This window comes from Cricetulus griseus, chromosome 2, assembly GCF_003668045.3.
Source record: "Cricetulus griseus strain 17A/GY chromosome 2, alternate assembly CriGri-PICRH-1.0, whole genome shotgun sequence".
Taxonomy (NCBI): Eukaryota; Metazoa; Chordata; class Mammalia; order Rodentia; family Cricetidae; genus Cricetulus; species Cricetulus griseus.
The window spans coordinates 373996378-374012915 of NC_048595.1; the positions used below are offsets into that span (position 1 = coordinate 373996378).

General features: G+C 51.5%; 2 protein-coding genes across 3 annotated transcripts in view; both read right to left on the reverse strand.

Moving 5' to 3' along the window:
• Window positions 1–940: 940 nt before the first annotated feature.
• Window positions 941–3136, reverse strand: CUNH8orf82 (chromosome unknown C8orf82 homolog). Its single transcript, XM_027404288.2, has 3 exons — window positions 2860–3136; window positions 2541–2589; window positions 941–2452 (listed from the first exon to the last, which is right to left on the reverse strand). The coding sequence occupies exons 1-3, from the start codon at window positions 3019–3021 to the stop codon at window positions 2007–2009; spliced, it is 657 nt and encodes a 218-aa protein (XP_027260089.1). The 5' UTR covers window positions 3022–3136; the 3' UTR covers window positions 941–2006.
• Window positions 3137–3190: 54 nt separating this feature from the next.
• Arhgap39 (Rho GTPase activating protein 39) overlaps window positions 3191–16538 on the reverse strand; it is a 106960-nt gene continuing 93612 nt past the window's right edge. The window contains exons 6-12 of one of the 2 annotated variants that reach the window (XM_027404190.2): window positions 15905–16466; window positions 9784–9876; window positions 6766–6839; window positions 5998–6197; window positions 5259–5350; window positions 4590–4759; window positions 3191–4448 (exon numbers count right to left, since the gene is read on the reverse strand). In XM_027404190.2, coding sequence (XP_027259991.1) covers window positions 4254–4448; window positions 4590–4759; window positions 5259–5350; window positions 5998–6197; window positions 6766–6839; window positions 9784–9876; window positions 15905–16466 — 1386 coding nt within the window. In that variant the 3' untranslated portion in view covers window positions 3191–4253. The remainder of the gene's footprint in view (window positions 4449–4589; window positions 4760–5258; window positions 5351–5997; window positions 6198–6765; window positions 6840–9783; window positions 9877–15904; window positions 16467–16538) is intronic. The other variant, XM_027404192.2, reaches the window with a different exon arrangement.

The following is a 16538-nucleotide window of genomic DNA, read 5'->3' on the forward strand; positions in this document are numbered from 1 at the left end:
GAGACAGGGTCTTTCTTGATGTGGCCCTGACTTGTCTTAGAACTCTCTATGTAGACCAGGCTGGTTTTGAATTTACAGAGATCCGCCTGCCTCTGCCTCTCTAGTACTGGGATTAAAGACCTGAGCCACCACTCCTGGCTGTTACTTCTAATTTCTTTGAGTCAGGATCTTGCTACATAGCCCATATATAGCTATACTTGAACTTGTGACACTATTGCTCATGTTCCCAAGTGGCAAGATTACAGGTGTGCACCATCACACCTAGCTTTCTCAGGATTTTTTTTTTTTTTTTTTTTTTTAAGAGAACTGAGGATTAAGACAAACAGGAAAGCCAGTTCAGAGGTCAAAATGCCCTCCTACCCACACCAATCCCACACCAATCTGGTTCCCAAGGGGTCTTTATCTTTGGAGTAGATGGTGTGTGTCCTGGCTGGGATGTGGTAGAAGCCTTAGGCCGCCAACTGCTCCCCCTCTCCTTCCTCCCTCCTCCTGGACAGTGACTTTGGTGTCTCTTGTACACACTAAGCACAGGCTTGAACACACAATACACCGCTGAGTTGCATTCCTATCATACTGACTGGGTATCTACCTTCCTAATAGAATACAGGGGCAGTGACCTGAAACTATCAAGAAATGCACTCTACAGTAATTTGTTGCATGTACCTGCGACTCTAGGGATAGGAGGAGCAGGGTCTGGTTCTAGACACAATGCTCAGTTTTAGTGGTACTATACCAAGGCAGAGAAGCCTGCTTTTTTGAAATTAAGGAAGACAGGAGCAAGGGTCCACTGTTTTCCTTATTTGGCACAGTCTACCCCTTTTAGCGCCTGCTTATTCAATAGGTCTCTTTGATGTGTCAAGCTGAACTGTACTAAGTGGCCTTGGTGTTTGTATCAATTTTGCACCAATTGTAAGTCACATGATCATTTAAAGTCAAGAGATGAGGCAGCTTAGCAGTAAAGTTTTAATGGAATAACTTTGGCACAGGCAAAGGCAGTTCCTAGATATTTCAGGACCTGTGGAGCCCCAAGAAACGGGTGTTTGCTAGGCTCCTAGGTTTAATTTCCCGGAGCACGAATGACTGGTTGGTCCCTGGCTCCAGGCCTTGTGCATCTGTCCAGCCTTCAGTAGCAAAGCCTTGATCTGTACATTAGGGATCAGAGCAGCTGCTCATGCAGTCGCCCAGATGTGCATCCGTGCAAGACAGCCATGACAGGGATGAGGGCCCCTTACTAGATGAGCCCAGAAATCCTTTTATCAGGACATGAATCCCTAATCCTAGGCAGGAGTGGGGCGTCAGTCTCCTGGGGCTCATCTAGGAGGGAAGAGGGTGGGTGCAGAGGAGCCCTGTGTCCTCCCTCTGGCGCAGCTCGAAGCCCCAGCTAGTTTCTGGCAGTCCTTGCGACCAGGCGCTTTAAACCCTAACCTCCCCCTCACGCTCCAGTAGGTCCGAGCCTGCTCATAGAGGGCGTGGTTTCCATCCCCTCCCGGCTGCCAGATCTTCTGACCTTTCCTTGGTGCTAAAGTCGGAACCTAAAGGGTCCGGATCCCGCCCCCAAGCCTGGTGACCTTGGGCCAGGATCCCCCTCACCTGCTCCAGTGGCGAGCGACTCCCCGCGGTGCTTGCGGCTGCAAGGCTGGAGAAGCGGCGGGGGGTGGGGGTGGGCGCGCACGCGCACCGGCCCACGCGCGCCTTGCGCCAGCCGCTCAGCCTGACGTGACCAGCGCAGGCCAATCCGTGGGATGCAAGGCCGGTCTAAGAGTTAGAGGTGGCGAAGAGGACTTATGTAGGGACCAAGGATAAGCAGGGCCGCACCAGCACCTTGGACAGCGCCAACCTAACAAGGCCCAAGGCGCACCTCTGCGCGCACGCGCACTCAGTCACCGGCGTGCAGGTGACAGGGGACGTCTGAGTCGACCTGCAGTGCTGGGACGGAGGGGTAACCTGCGAGTACTACAAAGCCCAGTGTTTGCCCTAACCCTCCCCACTCAGCCCCAGCCGCAAGCTCAGGGCGGCGGGGCAGCGGGCAGCAGCGGGGCCAGATCCATGGTTAGGGCGACGCGGCGACCTTGCCAGTGCACGTGAGAGGGGACCGTGGGTGAGCCAGGCCCATACTCGAAGCAGGCGCTGAGCTCGAAGGCCAGGGCCGAGCGCACCAGGCCCACGCCGCCTGCGCTAGCCGGTGCCGGGTGGTAGAGGCGCCCGTTGGCCGCCAGGGGTAGCAAGCGAGCCGGCTCAAAGGGTACGGCCAGGGCCTCGCCGCCGCCGCAGTAGGAGAGGCGAGGTGACTCGCTGTCGGTGGCCAGCAGGTGCGTGAAGACCAGCGGCCGGTCTTCACAGCGCAGGAAGTTACGCTCTCTGCCACAGAGAGAGAGGAAGGGGAAGGAAGCCTCATAGCGTCCGCTGTGGTTAGGTCTCAGACGGGAGAAGAAAGTGACCAGGAACTGCCGGTCTGTGGGAACAAAAGGCGCGACTGTCGAAGGCCCCGCCGGCGCCCCGAGGGCGGAGAGAGGCACGAGGGAGCAGGCGGCAAGCGATACCTTTGAAGCAGGTGATAAAGTTCTTCATTTTGGAGTCATCCAGGAAAAGCTGCAGACAGAAGGGACAGACAGTGGACAGTAAGTCCCGAAAAGGGAGCCCGGAGCCCAGTGTCGTGCTTTTCTGCAGACGGTGTGCACGGGGCATGTGGAGGGCGCTGCCGCCCCGCGCCCCCAGGAGGCTAGTGTGTACGGGGACCGCGAAGCCGCCCCCGAGGGCCTGGAAAGCGGGGCTCAACACCGCACGCAGCACCACTCCTGGGTTTCATCCCTACAGCTTCTCCCCGCCCCTCGGAGTCCTCCCGTCAGGCGCCAGGCACACCTGGCCCTGGTGATCCACGTAGTAGAAATACTCGCGGGTTCTGGGCTCCGGGCTTTGGCCCTGTGTGTAGGAGACACGTTCGTCCCCACTGCAGGCCCGAGCTCGTTGCGACCTCGCCAAAAGCAGAGCCAAGTTACGCAGTGACCCGCACGGCGGCCACATCCTTCCACACCGGAAACAGGTCACACAGACGGCGCTGCCCCTGGTGCTTTGCGTTCCGCCCGCAGCACGTGTTCGGGGGCGGGTCTCCGTGCCCCGCCCCCGGAAGGAGCCCCGCTGTGTGACACCCCCCCCCCCCCCCGTCCGAAGTAACCCGAGGCACAGGCAACCCGAGTGTGCATTTGAACTTTATTCACACGGAGCGCGGTCGCCTCTGTGCAGACACTGGAGGGAGCGCCTGCGGCCGGGCCGCCGGAGAGGTCCGGGACTCGCCCCAAAGGACTGCGGGCCTCGGCAGAGCGGGACTTCTGTTCTTAATAAATAAAAACAACTCTAAAAATATATTTATATATATATGTATATATATATAAACGGGGGAAACGAAGTTTGACAACTGTTGGAACTCAGATTCCAGAATGGAAAACGCGGACGAGTCCAGGTCCCATCCGCACGCCGCCCGGGTGTAGAGTTTGGTCAGAGGCCGCGAGGTCAAAGGGTGGTGCTAACTTGCTCAGCGCGTGGACCGCAATGGCAGTTCAAGAGATAAATAGCATCTGGTTAAAACTATGTCCTTAGCAAACTTAGTTCTGACATCTGTCGTTCTATTTATATCTTTATACACAAGTAGGCTTGGTGCGGGTTGGATTCTGGACTCACACCAAAAACAAAAACCCAAACAAACAAAAAAACTTCTTGCCCTCCCCCACCCGCCCCAAGAACGCCTGCTTAGCCCTGGCCCCACCCCAGAAGGCTTTGGTGTGGGGCCTCCTCTTGCACAAAGACCTATTAGGAGTTAGGCCGACGGGACTGCGCCCTAGCGGTGGCCAGCACAGCTCTCTAGAGCGCCTGTCTCTAAGTCTCCTTCAGGGCCCGGCCAGAGGCCCCTAGACTAGGGTAGGAGGGACCGGGGCAAGAGTGCCTCGGTGGCAGATTGCCCTGGAGAGGGGACGAGGTCGTGTTGTCCTGAGCAACGCGGCATGTGCTTCGGCCGACCAGGAGGGCAGTGTCGCTCGGCTCCGGCAAACAGAAGGCACTTCTCGGGGCTGGCCTGCAGCCGGCGGGGCGAGCCGGTGTCTGCAAGAACTGGCCGCGAGATACGGCGCGGCTGCTTTGCCCGGGAGGATCTGGGGCGGGGCGGGGCGGGCGTCTGGCGGGGCTTGGCATGCTGCCTCGCGCTGGGGTCTTCCCTCCCACCTCCCTGGGTGTCACCCTAGCCGGCGTCCGTAGCCCGCGTGCTATAGCACGCCCTCCATGAAGCTGGTATCTAGATGCTGAATGAGCACTCGCAGAAAGGACATCTCCTTTCGTGTATTCTCAAAGATGATGCGCGGGTCATCCGACTGGCAGCGCAGGCAGTTGGGTGCCATCACCATGGCCAGGTTGCTGACGTCCATTTTGGTGATGGCTACGTTGGCAGGCTGCACAAACACCTAAGTGTGTGGGGGGGAACGGAAAGGGAGAGAAGAGCAGAGCGGAGGGTGGGCGTGGCTATTGAGGGGTTGGCAGGGAGGGTGGATTGGGTAGGGTGAAAGGTAGGTATTGGCGTGGCACCGGGGGCAGAACATGCGTACCTGGAGGAAGCGAATGAGGTAGCACAGCACCATACGGTTGATGCGCGGCAGCGCGTGCACCACGGCCACGGCAGCTTCCGGGCTCTCGTAGTGCGCAATGCATTGTTCATAGAATTCGTGGGGAATCAAGGGCTCCTCCAGCTCCCGGTACCACAGCTTCAGCAGCGATGCTGAGGGTGAGAGTGGCTTAGATGGTCTTGGTCTAGGGGCCCCTAAGCCATGTATCCACCAGAGGCCAGATCTCAGAGTCTCTAGCTGTGTCAGAGATGGCATCTGGGATCGATCTGGGCGGTATAGGTGTATGTGTATCCACAATGACTACAAAATAGAATTTCTCAGAAGGGTGTGCAGCTGCTGAAGGGGTGAGTTGTGGGCTGGGCTGCTCTGGAGGGTCGGAACCCTTGGAACACCCAGAACACTGACATGCCCAGCGGGTGGAAGGATATCTACAAGTGATGGGGAGACATCACCTCACTAAGAGAATTCCTCTGTAGGTAGGTTCCAGGGACAAAAGAGAATGGTGAGATGCATAGGACAGAGGGACAAGGGCATAGGGTGACCGTGGGGTGGATGACTGGACGGGCAACCCTGGCCTGAATGGTGATCTACTTTCTAGGACATGCATGCAGGCAAACGCCTGCCCAGCTGTTAGGTATGTCTGGAGCTCACCAGGGACGTGGGGGTCCTCCAGGCCTGTAGGCACCTTCCACTGATCCACTTGCAACTTCAGGGCATTCACCTCATCAATGTCACCAGGGACCCTAGAGTGCATAGGGCAAGTCTCAGACTAGAGGAGATCATCTTGCCCTAGTCCTGGACTTTGGAGTGGCAGAGAGCTTCAAGGGCCCACCATGCTGATTAATTTTCTCATGTAGGATGGGATGACTCAGGGCTTTGTTGCCCCCTTTGGGAACATTCTACCTCATGCACTTGGGTGAGTGGTGTGGGATTCTCCTGGGGACATTCTCCTCCCATGGACTCTGCAGGCCACTAAAGCCCAAACTTGCAGGCTTGGCTTCCCTACTTATCTTCTGGGGGCTTGGGCATCCCTGGTCCTGACAGGCAAGGGCCATCCCCACGGCAGGGTCTATTACATCCTTGTACACACAAGATGATGAACTGGGGATGCTGAGCTGCCTTGCCAGCTGCATGCCATTTCTGAGGCTCTTGTCCTAGATCATGTCCTTGCTGGTATCTAGGTCACTCTGGACTCCTGTTGGCTGTCTGTGGTTGGCCATGCTGCTACTTTGGGAAGTGACATAGCTAACTTGCTCCTATGGATGGGACATTGTCTTGTCTGTTTTGGATGCAAGACCTCTAGGCTTTTTGGTCCTTGATATAACAGATAGACAATGAATACACACTTGTGCTCCCTTTCCCCACCCACAATCTATGGTTGGCAAAGCACCTGAAGATGCCCTCTGTCTGGTCACCATTGAGTGCCAGCACCTCCTCGGAGAGCCGTGTCTGAACCCAGGGCAGCTGCCTGTCAGGATAGCGCTCTTTCTGCATGCTCATCACCTCTTGCAGTGCACTGCCAAACATGGATGGGCTGAACACTGCGTTCTTGGCATGTCGTATTTCCTCCACATTAGGTTTCTTCAGGCCCTGTGAAAACAGCCCAGCATTGAGGTTCTTTTACATCTTCTCCCTAAATCTGGGCCTTGACCCAGCAAGAAACAGGGACAACCCAGACTCTAAACTAAGTCACTGAAGGAGTCTCCCATCAGGTCATCTGCAACACCCCAAAACCACAGATATGCAGAAAGGTGGAGAGGTGAGGGTCCCCAACACAGGCTTGCATATGGCAATACGGCAATGCCTGTCTCCTGCACCTCACCATGCCAGCTGGAGTTCTTAGAGGACAGGGTAGCCAAATTCCCAAGCTGGGTATGACCAGGTGGATGGAGCTCCTTACTTGGGTAGGTTACCTGTGGCCCTATCTAATGTGTACCCATGCAGTGCTCCTCAGCTGGAGACCCAGGCATAGTCAGGGGCCCGTGAAGACAAAGAGACTGTGGAAGCTAGGTGTAAGTCTTCCTAGCCAGTCACTAACACAGGCTAGGGGACTCTGCCAGCCAATGCTCTCCAGAGCCTCATTGTTCCTCCATCAGACTTCTGTGTGTACTGCAGGTGAGTCATTTGCCCCACCCTGCTTCTCCAGAAGCATTTGTACCTTCTTGGCCCCAGTCAGGGCTGCCTTCTGCAGTTTGTGGTAACAGTACTTCGCATAGGTGCTTATTGCCACCCCTGGAAGAGAAAGGGTGGCAGTCAGCCTGATGGGGACTTGTGGGACATAGGGGCTAAGAATAGCAACTGTAGGGGTTCTGGGATATGGCCAGCCTCTCACCCACCCCTGAGCTACACAGTAGTTCATACTCTCTGAAGCACAGTCCTTTAGAGCAGAGACCCAAGAGGAGAGGCAAGGGGCACCTCCCCCACCTCTAGGAGCTAGAGTAGGAGAAATCCCTCTGCCAACCTTCCTAGAGCCACCTAGGAAAAACAAGTTGGGAACAAACTTGCTTCCCTGGAAGGAGTCAAAGGTTAAGTAAGACAGAGCACACCTTAGGTCCAAGGCCTTCAAACCCTACTTCCTTTCCTCCTTAGGTGACCCTAGCAAGACCTTTGGTCCTCCCTGGTCCCAGGGGAAGAGGCTCCTGGATAAAGCATTTGGTGCTTTTGGCCAGCACTGAGGCAAAGGCAAAAGTTCTCCAGCAGCCCTGGCTTCCTTAGGGAGGGAGTGAAGTTGGGGACAGAGTGTCAGGGAGAGAGTGGCCAAGGCTTGGCTCTTAGTGAAAGACAGCAGCTTGTAGAAGATGTCCGTGTTCTGTGCCAGCACTCTATCTGAGAGGAAGATAATAGCAGAGCTGAAGGCAGGGCTTCATCATGCAAGGTAGGGAGTTTTCTGGGACTCACCCCCTGCAGCAGAGCTAGTGGGCTGGGGTGTTGGTAGATAGATAGACTAGGCTTGGTATGAATGGTTCCAGCAAATAAGGAGGGAGCAGATGATGGAATATGCCAAGAAGTGTCATAGACAGACCAGCCACCAGCTGCATGTTTCTAGAAAATGGACAACCCTTCCCTGGAAGGTCTTGCTTCTGTGACTCCCAGTTTGCTACCTGATTGGGTCAATAAATCCTGTGATTGGGAGTACCTTTGCCTTTAAAAGGAGACAGGTTTTTTTTTTTTTTTTTTTTTTGGACACCTGAGGCTTTGGAGAGGTCCTTAGATTATAATTTATATATGACATAAGTATATTTTGGCCCATGAGAACCCTTTATCACAAAAGTTTTGTTCACATCTGTAAAGTAGTTCTTTTCTACCCAAAATAATTATCAATTTCTTAGACATTTAAGTTTCAGAGAATCTGCCCCAGGTCCCAAGTGATCCATAGACCCTGGGAGATCATCTTGGTTTTTGTCCTCAGCTACCTAGGCAGTATTGCAACTTCTACCCTGGGCCATCCTGCCCTTCAGGATGGCTCATAAGGATGGGGAGTGCTCAAGCATGTCCCCTGCACTGGCTCAGCTCAGCAGATGAGTTCTGAGAGCCATGTCAGTCCTCCCAGAGGGAAAACATCTCATCTGATACTTGCTCAGGACCAGAACAACCCTACTTCGACTACTTCTCAGATGGTAGTGGGCATGGAAATTCACTATGCTTCGGTCTTTCTATAGGAGAGAGACTGAGATAACACCTGTCTCCTAGGTGCCTGAGAACCATTGTGCTGGGAGCCTGGGAGTCAGTGGTAAGCAGGCAGTTGCTGGTGCTGTGGCAGCAGCAGGCAGAGCAGGGCTGAGGCTGGGGCCTAGGAGTGACAGTGACTTCTCTTCTGTGCTGAGTGTGTAGCACAGACCAGGTAGGGCCACTGCCATCTCACAGACCTTTACTTGGAAGAGGTCTGCCCTAGGCCCCCAGTCCAGTCTTGCTGAACCTTGGGTAGAACCTCTACCAGGCTGCAGGCAAACAGTTTTAACCATAGACTTGGAGGAGCAGCATTCTGGGTTCTTACTATTTAGCAGGAGTCTGGGTAGGCTATAAGCCTTAAAGACTGCTGGGTGTGTCCAAGGTTTGTTGTATCTGCCGTTTCTTACTCTGCATGGTCCTGGGAAGGAATGCTCCTAGATTCTCCACCTGACACAGTCTGAGCTCCAAGGCTCTGCCCAGTTCTGCTCCATAGGAACTTGACTCCTACCTTGTTGGCCCTAAATCACAGATGGTTGGTATCCATGCAGCTCCTATGCCCCTGGTTGTTAGGTGAGCTGGATCTTATAACTCTTTCTATTACTATCCCCATGAACAGTCTGAGCATAGGCTGCTAGGGCAGCTAGGGAGGTCCTGAGCAAGGACAAATTTCCAGCCCTCCAGGTATCATCCTGCCTTAGCCTACAAGCTCACCATGCTCTGCAGCTTCCTGCCGGTCCAGTTTGTTCTAAACAATTCTTATCTACAGAAAGCTGCCAAACTTTGTCCCTCAGTTCCAGTGGGCAGCACACAATGGGCAAGAGCTTTATGAATAAGAGTAGAGCAAAGAGCAGGAGATGGGGTTTCAAACACTGAACGGTAGCCTGATGGAAGCAGCTCTATACAAAGCTGGTGCAGGAAGGCCACAGCTGACTTGAGGCCCTGTGAAGGAGTGGCAGTGATGAACTGACAGCTTTAGATAGGAAGGTCACAGAGTGGTCCTGAGTCAGGGCTTGGGAAGAGGGAGGAGGATGCTGGTGGAAGAAGGCAGAGAAACTGGACTTCAGAAGGCTTTGCTGGGGCCACCATGGGAAAGGGAAGATTCCCTGACCATACTAGGGTAGGCTCCCCTGTCCCCAAGAGGCACTAGGCTAGAGGACAAGGCTAGGGAGGAACGTGCCACAGGATAACCATCTCCTCCACCTGTGAGCCTCACCCCAGCATCAGGCCCACTCACTCACCTGAGGAGTGATTCCAGGCCTTCACAGGTTAGTCCACCAAGAAGCAAGCTGTGGATTGTCCTGGGTACTGCCAGAAGAGGTGCAGGGCATGCACCATTTCTCTAGGGTCATTTTGGCACCTTAGACCTCCAGTTTTTGCTTGCTTGGGAGTCCCCAAGCCTGAGGTTAGTGTCCCTCCCCCAGCCCAGAAGCGGTTAGAGAGAAGGCCAGGCGGCCATGGCTGGAGAGCAGAGCGGTGCAGAGGCAGCGCCCAGGCGCACAGGCCCTACCATCTGGCTCTTCAACATAAGGCTTGGGTTTCTTTCTCAGTTTGGACTTCTTCTTACTGTTCCTTTCCAGAAGCTCTTTTATGTGCTGTGTCACTGGGGAGCAAACAGAACCGTGAGGACCACCGGACACAAGCCAGAACCACTGCCCATGTGGTTCCTACACATGGTGGCAAGAAGGTCCCTGGGCCTGCTGGGGTCTGTCCCTATCAAGCTGATGGCCAAATTCTGTACACACAGGTCAGTGTGAGGTGCTGGGACCTTTCTGGAGTTACATGACCAGAGGCCTAAGGTGAGCGGGAAGGCACAGGGACTACAGTGGTGAGGGTGAGGTATGGTGTAAGTGGCTCACACTTCTCTGGCTGACACCTGAGCTGGTGTTTGGTCCACAGACCCAACAGCTATAGAGCCAACAGAAATGGGTGTCTGGACCGACACCTGGCTGAGATCATGCCTGTGAAATTACCTTCTCCCCTAGCTCCCTCCGTGTACTCTTTGGAAGTCAGTCATGAGGAACAGATGCGCTATTTTTTTTTCCCCCAAGACAGGGTTTCTCTGTGGCTTTGGAGGCTGTCCTGGAACTAGCTCTTGTAGACCAGGCTGGTCTCGAACTCACAGAGATCCGCCTGCCTCTGCCTCCTGAGTGCTGGGACTAAAGGCGTGTGGCCACCACTGCCCGGCAGGAATGTGCTAATTTATTTTATACTTTGGTTTAAGCTTTGCCACTGGGAAGTTTTCAGTTGGCTCATGTTCTGAACAGCTTCCATTATCTCTCTCCCCATGCCTCTATTGCCAATATTGGTGACTGAACACAGAGCTTCAGTGCATGCTAGGCAGGTACTCTAACACTGAATGACAGGGCTGACCTTCTTTTACTTGGTTCTATTTTTTGAGACAGGATTTATTTGTGTGTGTGCCACCACTGTCTAGCCTTTTACTTTTTTTTTTTTTTTTTCCCTTTCTGTTTTGGATTTTCAAGACAGGGTTTCTCTGTGTAACTCTGGTTGTCTGGGAACTCACTCAGTAAACGAGGCTAGCCTGGAACTCAGAAATCCACCTGCCACTGCCCCCTGAGTTCTGGGATTAATGGCGTGTGTCACCACCATCTGGCCTCCTACTTTTTGAGACACGATCTTATTTAAATTGGTACAGCTGGCCTTCAACTCTTGATGTTGCCTTAGCACCCTGAGTAGCTGATCTAAGACTACACTACCAGGCATGGCTATACATCCTTTTTATTTATTTTGGGTGCTAGGAATGAACACACAGCTTTGTGAAACCAGGCAATTGTTTTGCACTGACCTATGACTTCAGCCCTTTAATTTCTGAGGTCTTGAAATTTTGAGCCCTTGCTGTATAGCTCAGGGCTGATCTCAAACTCAGGATCCTGCAACTCCAAGCCTTCTCTGTGCTGAGATTACAGACATGTGCCAGCATCCCAGCTATCTATGATACATCTTCTCCCTTCCCCACACCAGGATGAAAAGGACTATGGTTTCTTTTTTTTTAAGTAGTAGTATTTTTTCTTAAATTTACTCCCCCCCCCCCAGGGTTTCTTTGTAGCTTTGGAGCCTGTCCTGGAACTTGCTCTATAGACCACACTGGCCTCGAACTCACAGAGATCCACCGGCCTCTACCTCCCAAGTGCTGGCATTAAAGGCATGCGCCACTATCATCCAGCCAAATTTACTTATTTTTACATGGGTGCTCTGTCTGCATGTACAGCTGCATTCCAGAATGAATTCTTATTACAGATGGTTGTGAGCCACCATGTAGTTGCTGGGAATTGAACTCAGGACCCTCTGGAAGAGCAGCCAGTGCTCTTAACTGCCAAGCCATCTCACCAGCCCCAGGACTATGGTTTCTTATAATGGAAAATTATATTTAGAAACCAAGAAAATGGGTATAAGGTGTGCTTGTTGCTCTTGAGATATTTGCTTCTAAGGGCCACTAGCTGACAGAGCAAGCAAATACATGTCCATTAACCCCTATTTACACACATATTTATAAATACTTGTGAAGGTATTGATCTGTGTCTCTATTAATGCACATGTGAGTTCATAGTGAGAATTACACTTTAAGCCATCACTGCATAGCTCAGTCTACACAGCTTTCTGCTCTTTGTTATTCCTCTTTTAGGGGCAGGATGCTGAGGACTTCGCCTAGAGACTCACATGCTCTACAACAAGGAACACTTAAGGTCATCATTCTTTTAACAATATCTCATTGGATATTTAATTTTCATAGTTCGATTTTCCAATAGACAGTGCTCTTGGTATTATGTAAAAGTCACTGCCTAATCCAAGAAGACAAAGATTTTCTCCTATGTTGTAAGTTTTAGAGTTTGGGGTTTTATGCTTTGATTCTTTTTTTTTTTTTTTTTTTTTTTTTTTTCAAATTTTTTGAGACAGGGTGTCTCTATGTAGTCTTAGCTGTCCTGGAATTCCCTCTGTAGATCAGGCTGTCCTAGAGATCCATCTCCCTTTGCCTCCTGAGTGCTGTGATTAAAGGAGTATGCCACCATGCCTGTCTGGGTTATAACCCATTTTGAGTTAATTTTTCATACAGTGAAAAGTGAAGGTTGAAGTTAATTTCTTTTGTGTTTGAAAGTCCAGTTTTTCTCAACACTATTCAAGAAAGACTTCCCTTTCTTCACTGACTAGCACTTCCAACTCTGAGGCAAACTGACTTGCTTTTGAGTGGAATTGTTTCTGGGACCTCTGTGATGCTGGTAGATTACAACCTATGTCACATAGACCAGAGCTGATTACTCCAGATCTGTAACAAACTAGTGGTGGGAGAGCCTCCAACACATTCTTCTTCACTAATCACAGTTTCAGAGGTTTAGTCCCTTATCAGTATGACAGGGAGATGGAGATGCTTTCCTTTTAAGAGTTGTCTTGGGCTGGATGGTGATGCACGCCTTTAATTCCAGCACTTAGGAGGCAGAGGCAGGAGGATCTCTTTGAGTTCGAGACCAGCCTGGTCTACAAAGAGCTAGTTCCAGGATAGGCTCCAAAGCTACACAGAGAAACCCTGTCTCGAAAAACCAAAAAGAGTTGCCTTGATCATGATGTCTCTTCACAGCAGAACAATAACTAAGACAAGGTCTAATTTTAAAGACTTTTTTAAAAAGGTGTGTGTGTGTGTGTGTGTGTGTGTGTGTGTGTGTGTGTGTGGTGTGTGTGTGTGTGGTGTATGTTCATGTGGGTGTGAGTGTCCACAGAGGCCAGAGGCGAGAAGCATCAGATCCTGTGGAACTGGTGTTATAGTTGGTTATGAGTCACCAAATGTGGATGCTGAGAATCAAACTTGGGTCTTCTGCAAGAGCATTATACACTCTTAACCACGGAGCCACCTGTCTAGACCCTGTTTATGTTTTGTTGTTTTTGAGAATGTGTCTTGTCATGTAGCTTTTAACTATGTTAGGGTCATTATGTTGACCTTAAATTCATGATTCTCCTGTCTTAGCCCTCCAAGTACTGAAATTAGAGGCATGTACCACCGTAGACAGTTTTTGCCATCTTTAGCTAGACACTAGAAAGTCTTTCTTAAAAATATGGAGTAACAGGAGCTAGAGAGATGGCTCAGAGGTTAGGAAAACTGGCTGTTCTTCCAGAGGACCCAGGTTCTGTTCCCAGCATCCACATGGCAGCTTACAACTGACTATAACTACAGTTCCAGGAGATCCAGTATAAATCACACAGATATACATGTAGGCAAAACACCAATGCACATAAAATGAAAATAAACAAATTACTTAAAAAAATATGGAGATGCAGCCAGGTGGTGGCAGCGTATGACTTTAATCCCAGCATGCTTTGAGGCACAGACAGGAGGATCTCTGAGTTCAAGGGCAGCCTGGTCTACATAGTGAGTTCCAGGATGGCCAAGGCTACATAGAGAAGCCCTGCCTTGAAAAACCAGGAAAAAAAAAAAAGGTTTAAGTCTGTCTCTGCCTCCTAAGATCCTAAGTGCTGGCATTATAGGTACCTGGCTAGTACCCATGTTCTTTTTTTTAAAGATTTTATTTATTATGTATACAACATTCTGCTTCCATGTATATCTGCACACCAGAGGAGGGCACCAGATCTCATTACAGATGGTTGTAAGCCACCATGTGGTTGCTGGGAATTGAACTCAGGACCTCTGGAAGAGCAGCCAGTGCTCTTAACCTCTGAGCCATCTCTTCACCCCCCTACCCATGTTCTTGAACAATGCTGTTCATGCCTGTTGAAAAAGGGATGACCAGCTTGTATGTAGAGGTCTTTCCCAGGCTTCAGGCCAAGCAAAGCTACACACAGGCAAACCTGAGGTGACCCAGGGATGGAGATGAAAGTTTTGACAATGAGAGCAGCCCAGGCCCCGCAGCCATGAGTTGGCTGCTTACCATTCAGAGGTAAGGCTTTAGGGGCCTTATATAGGGTGCTGTCAAACCCCAGCCCCTGAACTAAATCCACTTCCTTCTCTTGTGTAAGCCAAGACACTATGGGTATAACACACGGGGAAAGAGGCATCCACAGACACTTCTGTGTGAAGGGCAGCATCACAGGAGGACGACAGAAACAGCACAGTTACATTTTTTCTGGCTATCAGACCTAGGGACTCCTAGGCTTCTGATTATCTCCTAAGTCTTCATTTGCTCACTGACTCACTCAAGTACACTCTTGTGGTGGGTGTACTGTGGGTCTCACACTGAGCGAGGCAGTGGGGACACACTTTCATAGCTATAGCTTAAATAAACTGGAAGGGCCCTTAGAAAATGACAAAGAAATCATCCAATGAAACAAAACACAGCTCCTAGGATTTCCCCCTACTCTTTTTTTTTTTTTTTCCGAGACAGGGTTTCTCTGTGGCTTTGGAGGCTGTCCTGGCACACGCCTGCGCAGACCAGGCTGGTCTCAAACTCACAGAGATCCACCTGCCTCTGCCTCCCGAGTGCTGGGATTAAAGGCGTGTGCCAGCACCACCCGGCGATTCCTCCTACTCTTAGAAAGGATTAAGAGGACCAAAGAGTTCTTGAGTTCCCCACTAAAGCCTACAGTAGGAATCCCAAGCTGCCTTTGGGCCTCAGTGTACACAGACTATGTTCGAGGCTACACATCTGCCAGTACCTATAACCAATAAAATGCATGCCTGGGGTAAAAATCACATGGATTCAAAAATTTCACTCACAAGGGGCTGAGATACTACATGGTACCTATGCTTTGCACATCTTCTCTAGGAGCCTGCCCAAGCCAGGAAGTTTCTCCCCTGTCCTCATGTGTATGCACTGACTCCAGAGCATTGTGAAAACTGCTGTCCCAGTACTTGCTAGGGACAAGGACTAGAAGCCCTGAACAGGTCCTCAGTTTGTAGCCCAAGATAGACTCTTTTCCTCTCGGGAGCAATATACAGTGTGACCTAGCTTGCAAACATGTCTGTGTTTGAGCATGTGGGTATACATCTAGACATCAGCTCTGTATCTATAGGTGGAAGATGGCCATACAGCCACTTATGTTCTGTTCTGTGCCCATTTTAGCTAGCCCAGGACTGCCCAGCTGATAGAACTATGGCATATCTCTGGGGACCTTGTACTTGGTCAAGCAGGTGATCTGTGACAGTACCACCTTCTGACCTTACAGGGCAACTCAGCTCATAATGCCCACTAGCTGGCTGGATTCATAGACTTATATGTGATGGGCCTGTTGGTTGGAGCTTGGTGATACATCCTGGTCACCACATTTTTCCTTGCTCAGACCTTTGGCCCAGACCCCACACAGAAGATGGCCTGGGCTTCTCTGGGCACCTTCTCTTACCACAGGATAAGAAAACCAAGTGTAACAAGGGAACAGGAGCCTAACGTTGCCTGGCCCTAGTCTTGGTAGGTTTGGAGCAGAGTGGACATACAAGGCTAACTGTCCTTACTTCTGCCAGGCCTGCCTGGGCTCTTCTCAGAATTCAGATAGGATTTTCTGAGGATGCCCACAAGCCAGAGGAAACAGGGATCTAGGGTCTTCCAGGGGACTGTATATCTTCTTGGAACTGGCCATTGTTACCCAGCATGGCTAGGAGCCCTCTTCATAGTCCTCACCTCAGCAGCAGCAAAGCTAAGGTGCTGAGGGTCCCATATGCTGGGCCTTACCTTTGGTGTCATTAACGGGGTCCATATGCCGGTAGATATAGCCTTCTAGGTAGGAGTGGAACTTGGGGGTAGGTGGGAAGAAGGCCAGGCAGATGGCCATGAGCTCCCAGCCGCGCGCCAGGCTCTCCAGGCGGAAGTTCTCTGTAGTTTGTCGGCATAGCTGGATATATAGCTCATCTCGTAAGCCCTGTGCACTCCAGCCTTTGGTGGCAATCTCCAGGGCCACATGAAGCGGGTCTGCCTTGGCCCGCCTGTCACCCATGTACATTTGGATTAGTTTGAAGATCTCACAGGCCTCTTTCTTCACATGCCGGTCACTAGTCACAATCATGGGCTTCTTGATGGATTCGCTGCTCCAGGCCAACATGTTGGCTATGGACACCTTCCGCCGGAAGAGACCCTGGGTGTGCTTGTTGAAGTGCTTGGAGGCCCAGTTCTCGATGTCAGTCTCCGAGGAGGGCTTGCGCAGTGTGAATGTGGGGAAGACACAGCTGGAGCTGGGCACTGCACTGCGGTTCTGCCGGCTGCTCTCAAACTGCGCACAGGCACCAAGGTCCTCAGACTGAGAAGGACAAATGGGACTGGGACATCAGAGGGTACTCTGGGCAGGCAAATAGGCCCTATAGCCCTAAGA

What these genes read in the sequence shown, in the direction of transcription:
- CUNH8orf82 (XM_027404288.2), bottom strand. Translation starts at nt 3,021, where the DNA reads ATGTGGCCGCCGTGCGGGTCACTGCGTAACTTGGCTCTGCTTTTGGCG. An exon ending in ACGTGGATCACCAGGGCCAG is followed by an intron (nt 2,590 to 2,859) that starts GTGTGCCTGGCG and finishes TTCTGTCTGCAG; the next exon opens with CTTTTCCTGGATGACTCCAA. An exon ending in CTTTATCACCTGCTTCAAAG is followed by an intron (nt 2,453 to 2,540) that starts GTATCGCTTGCC and finishes TTGTTCCCACAG; the next exon opens with ACCGGCAGTTCCTGGTCACT.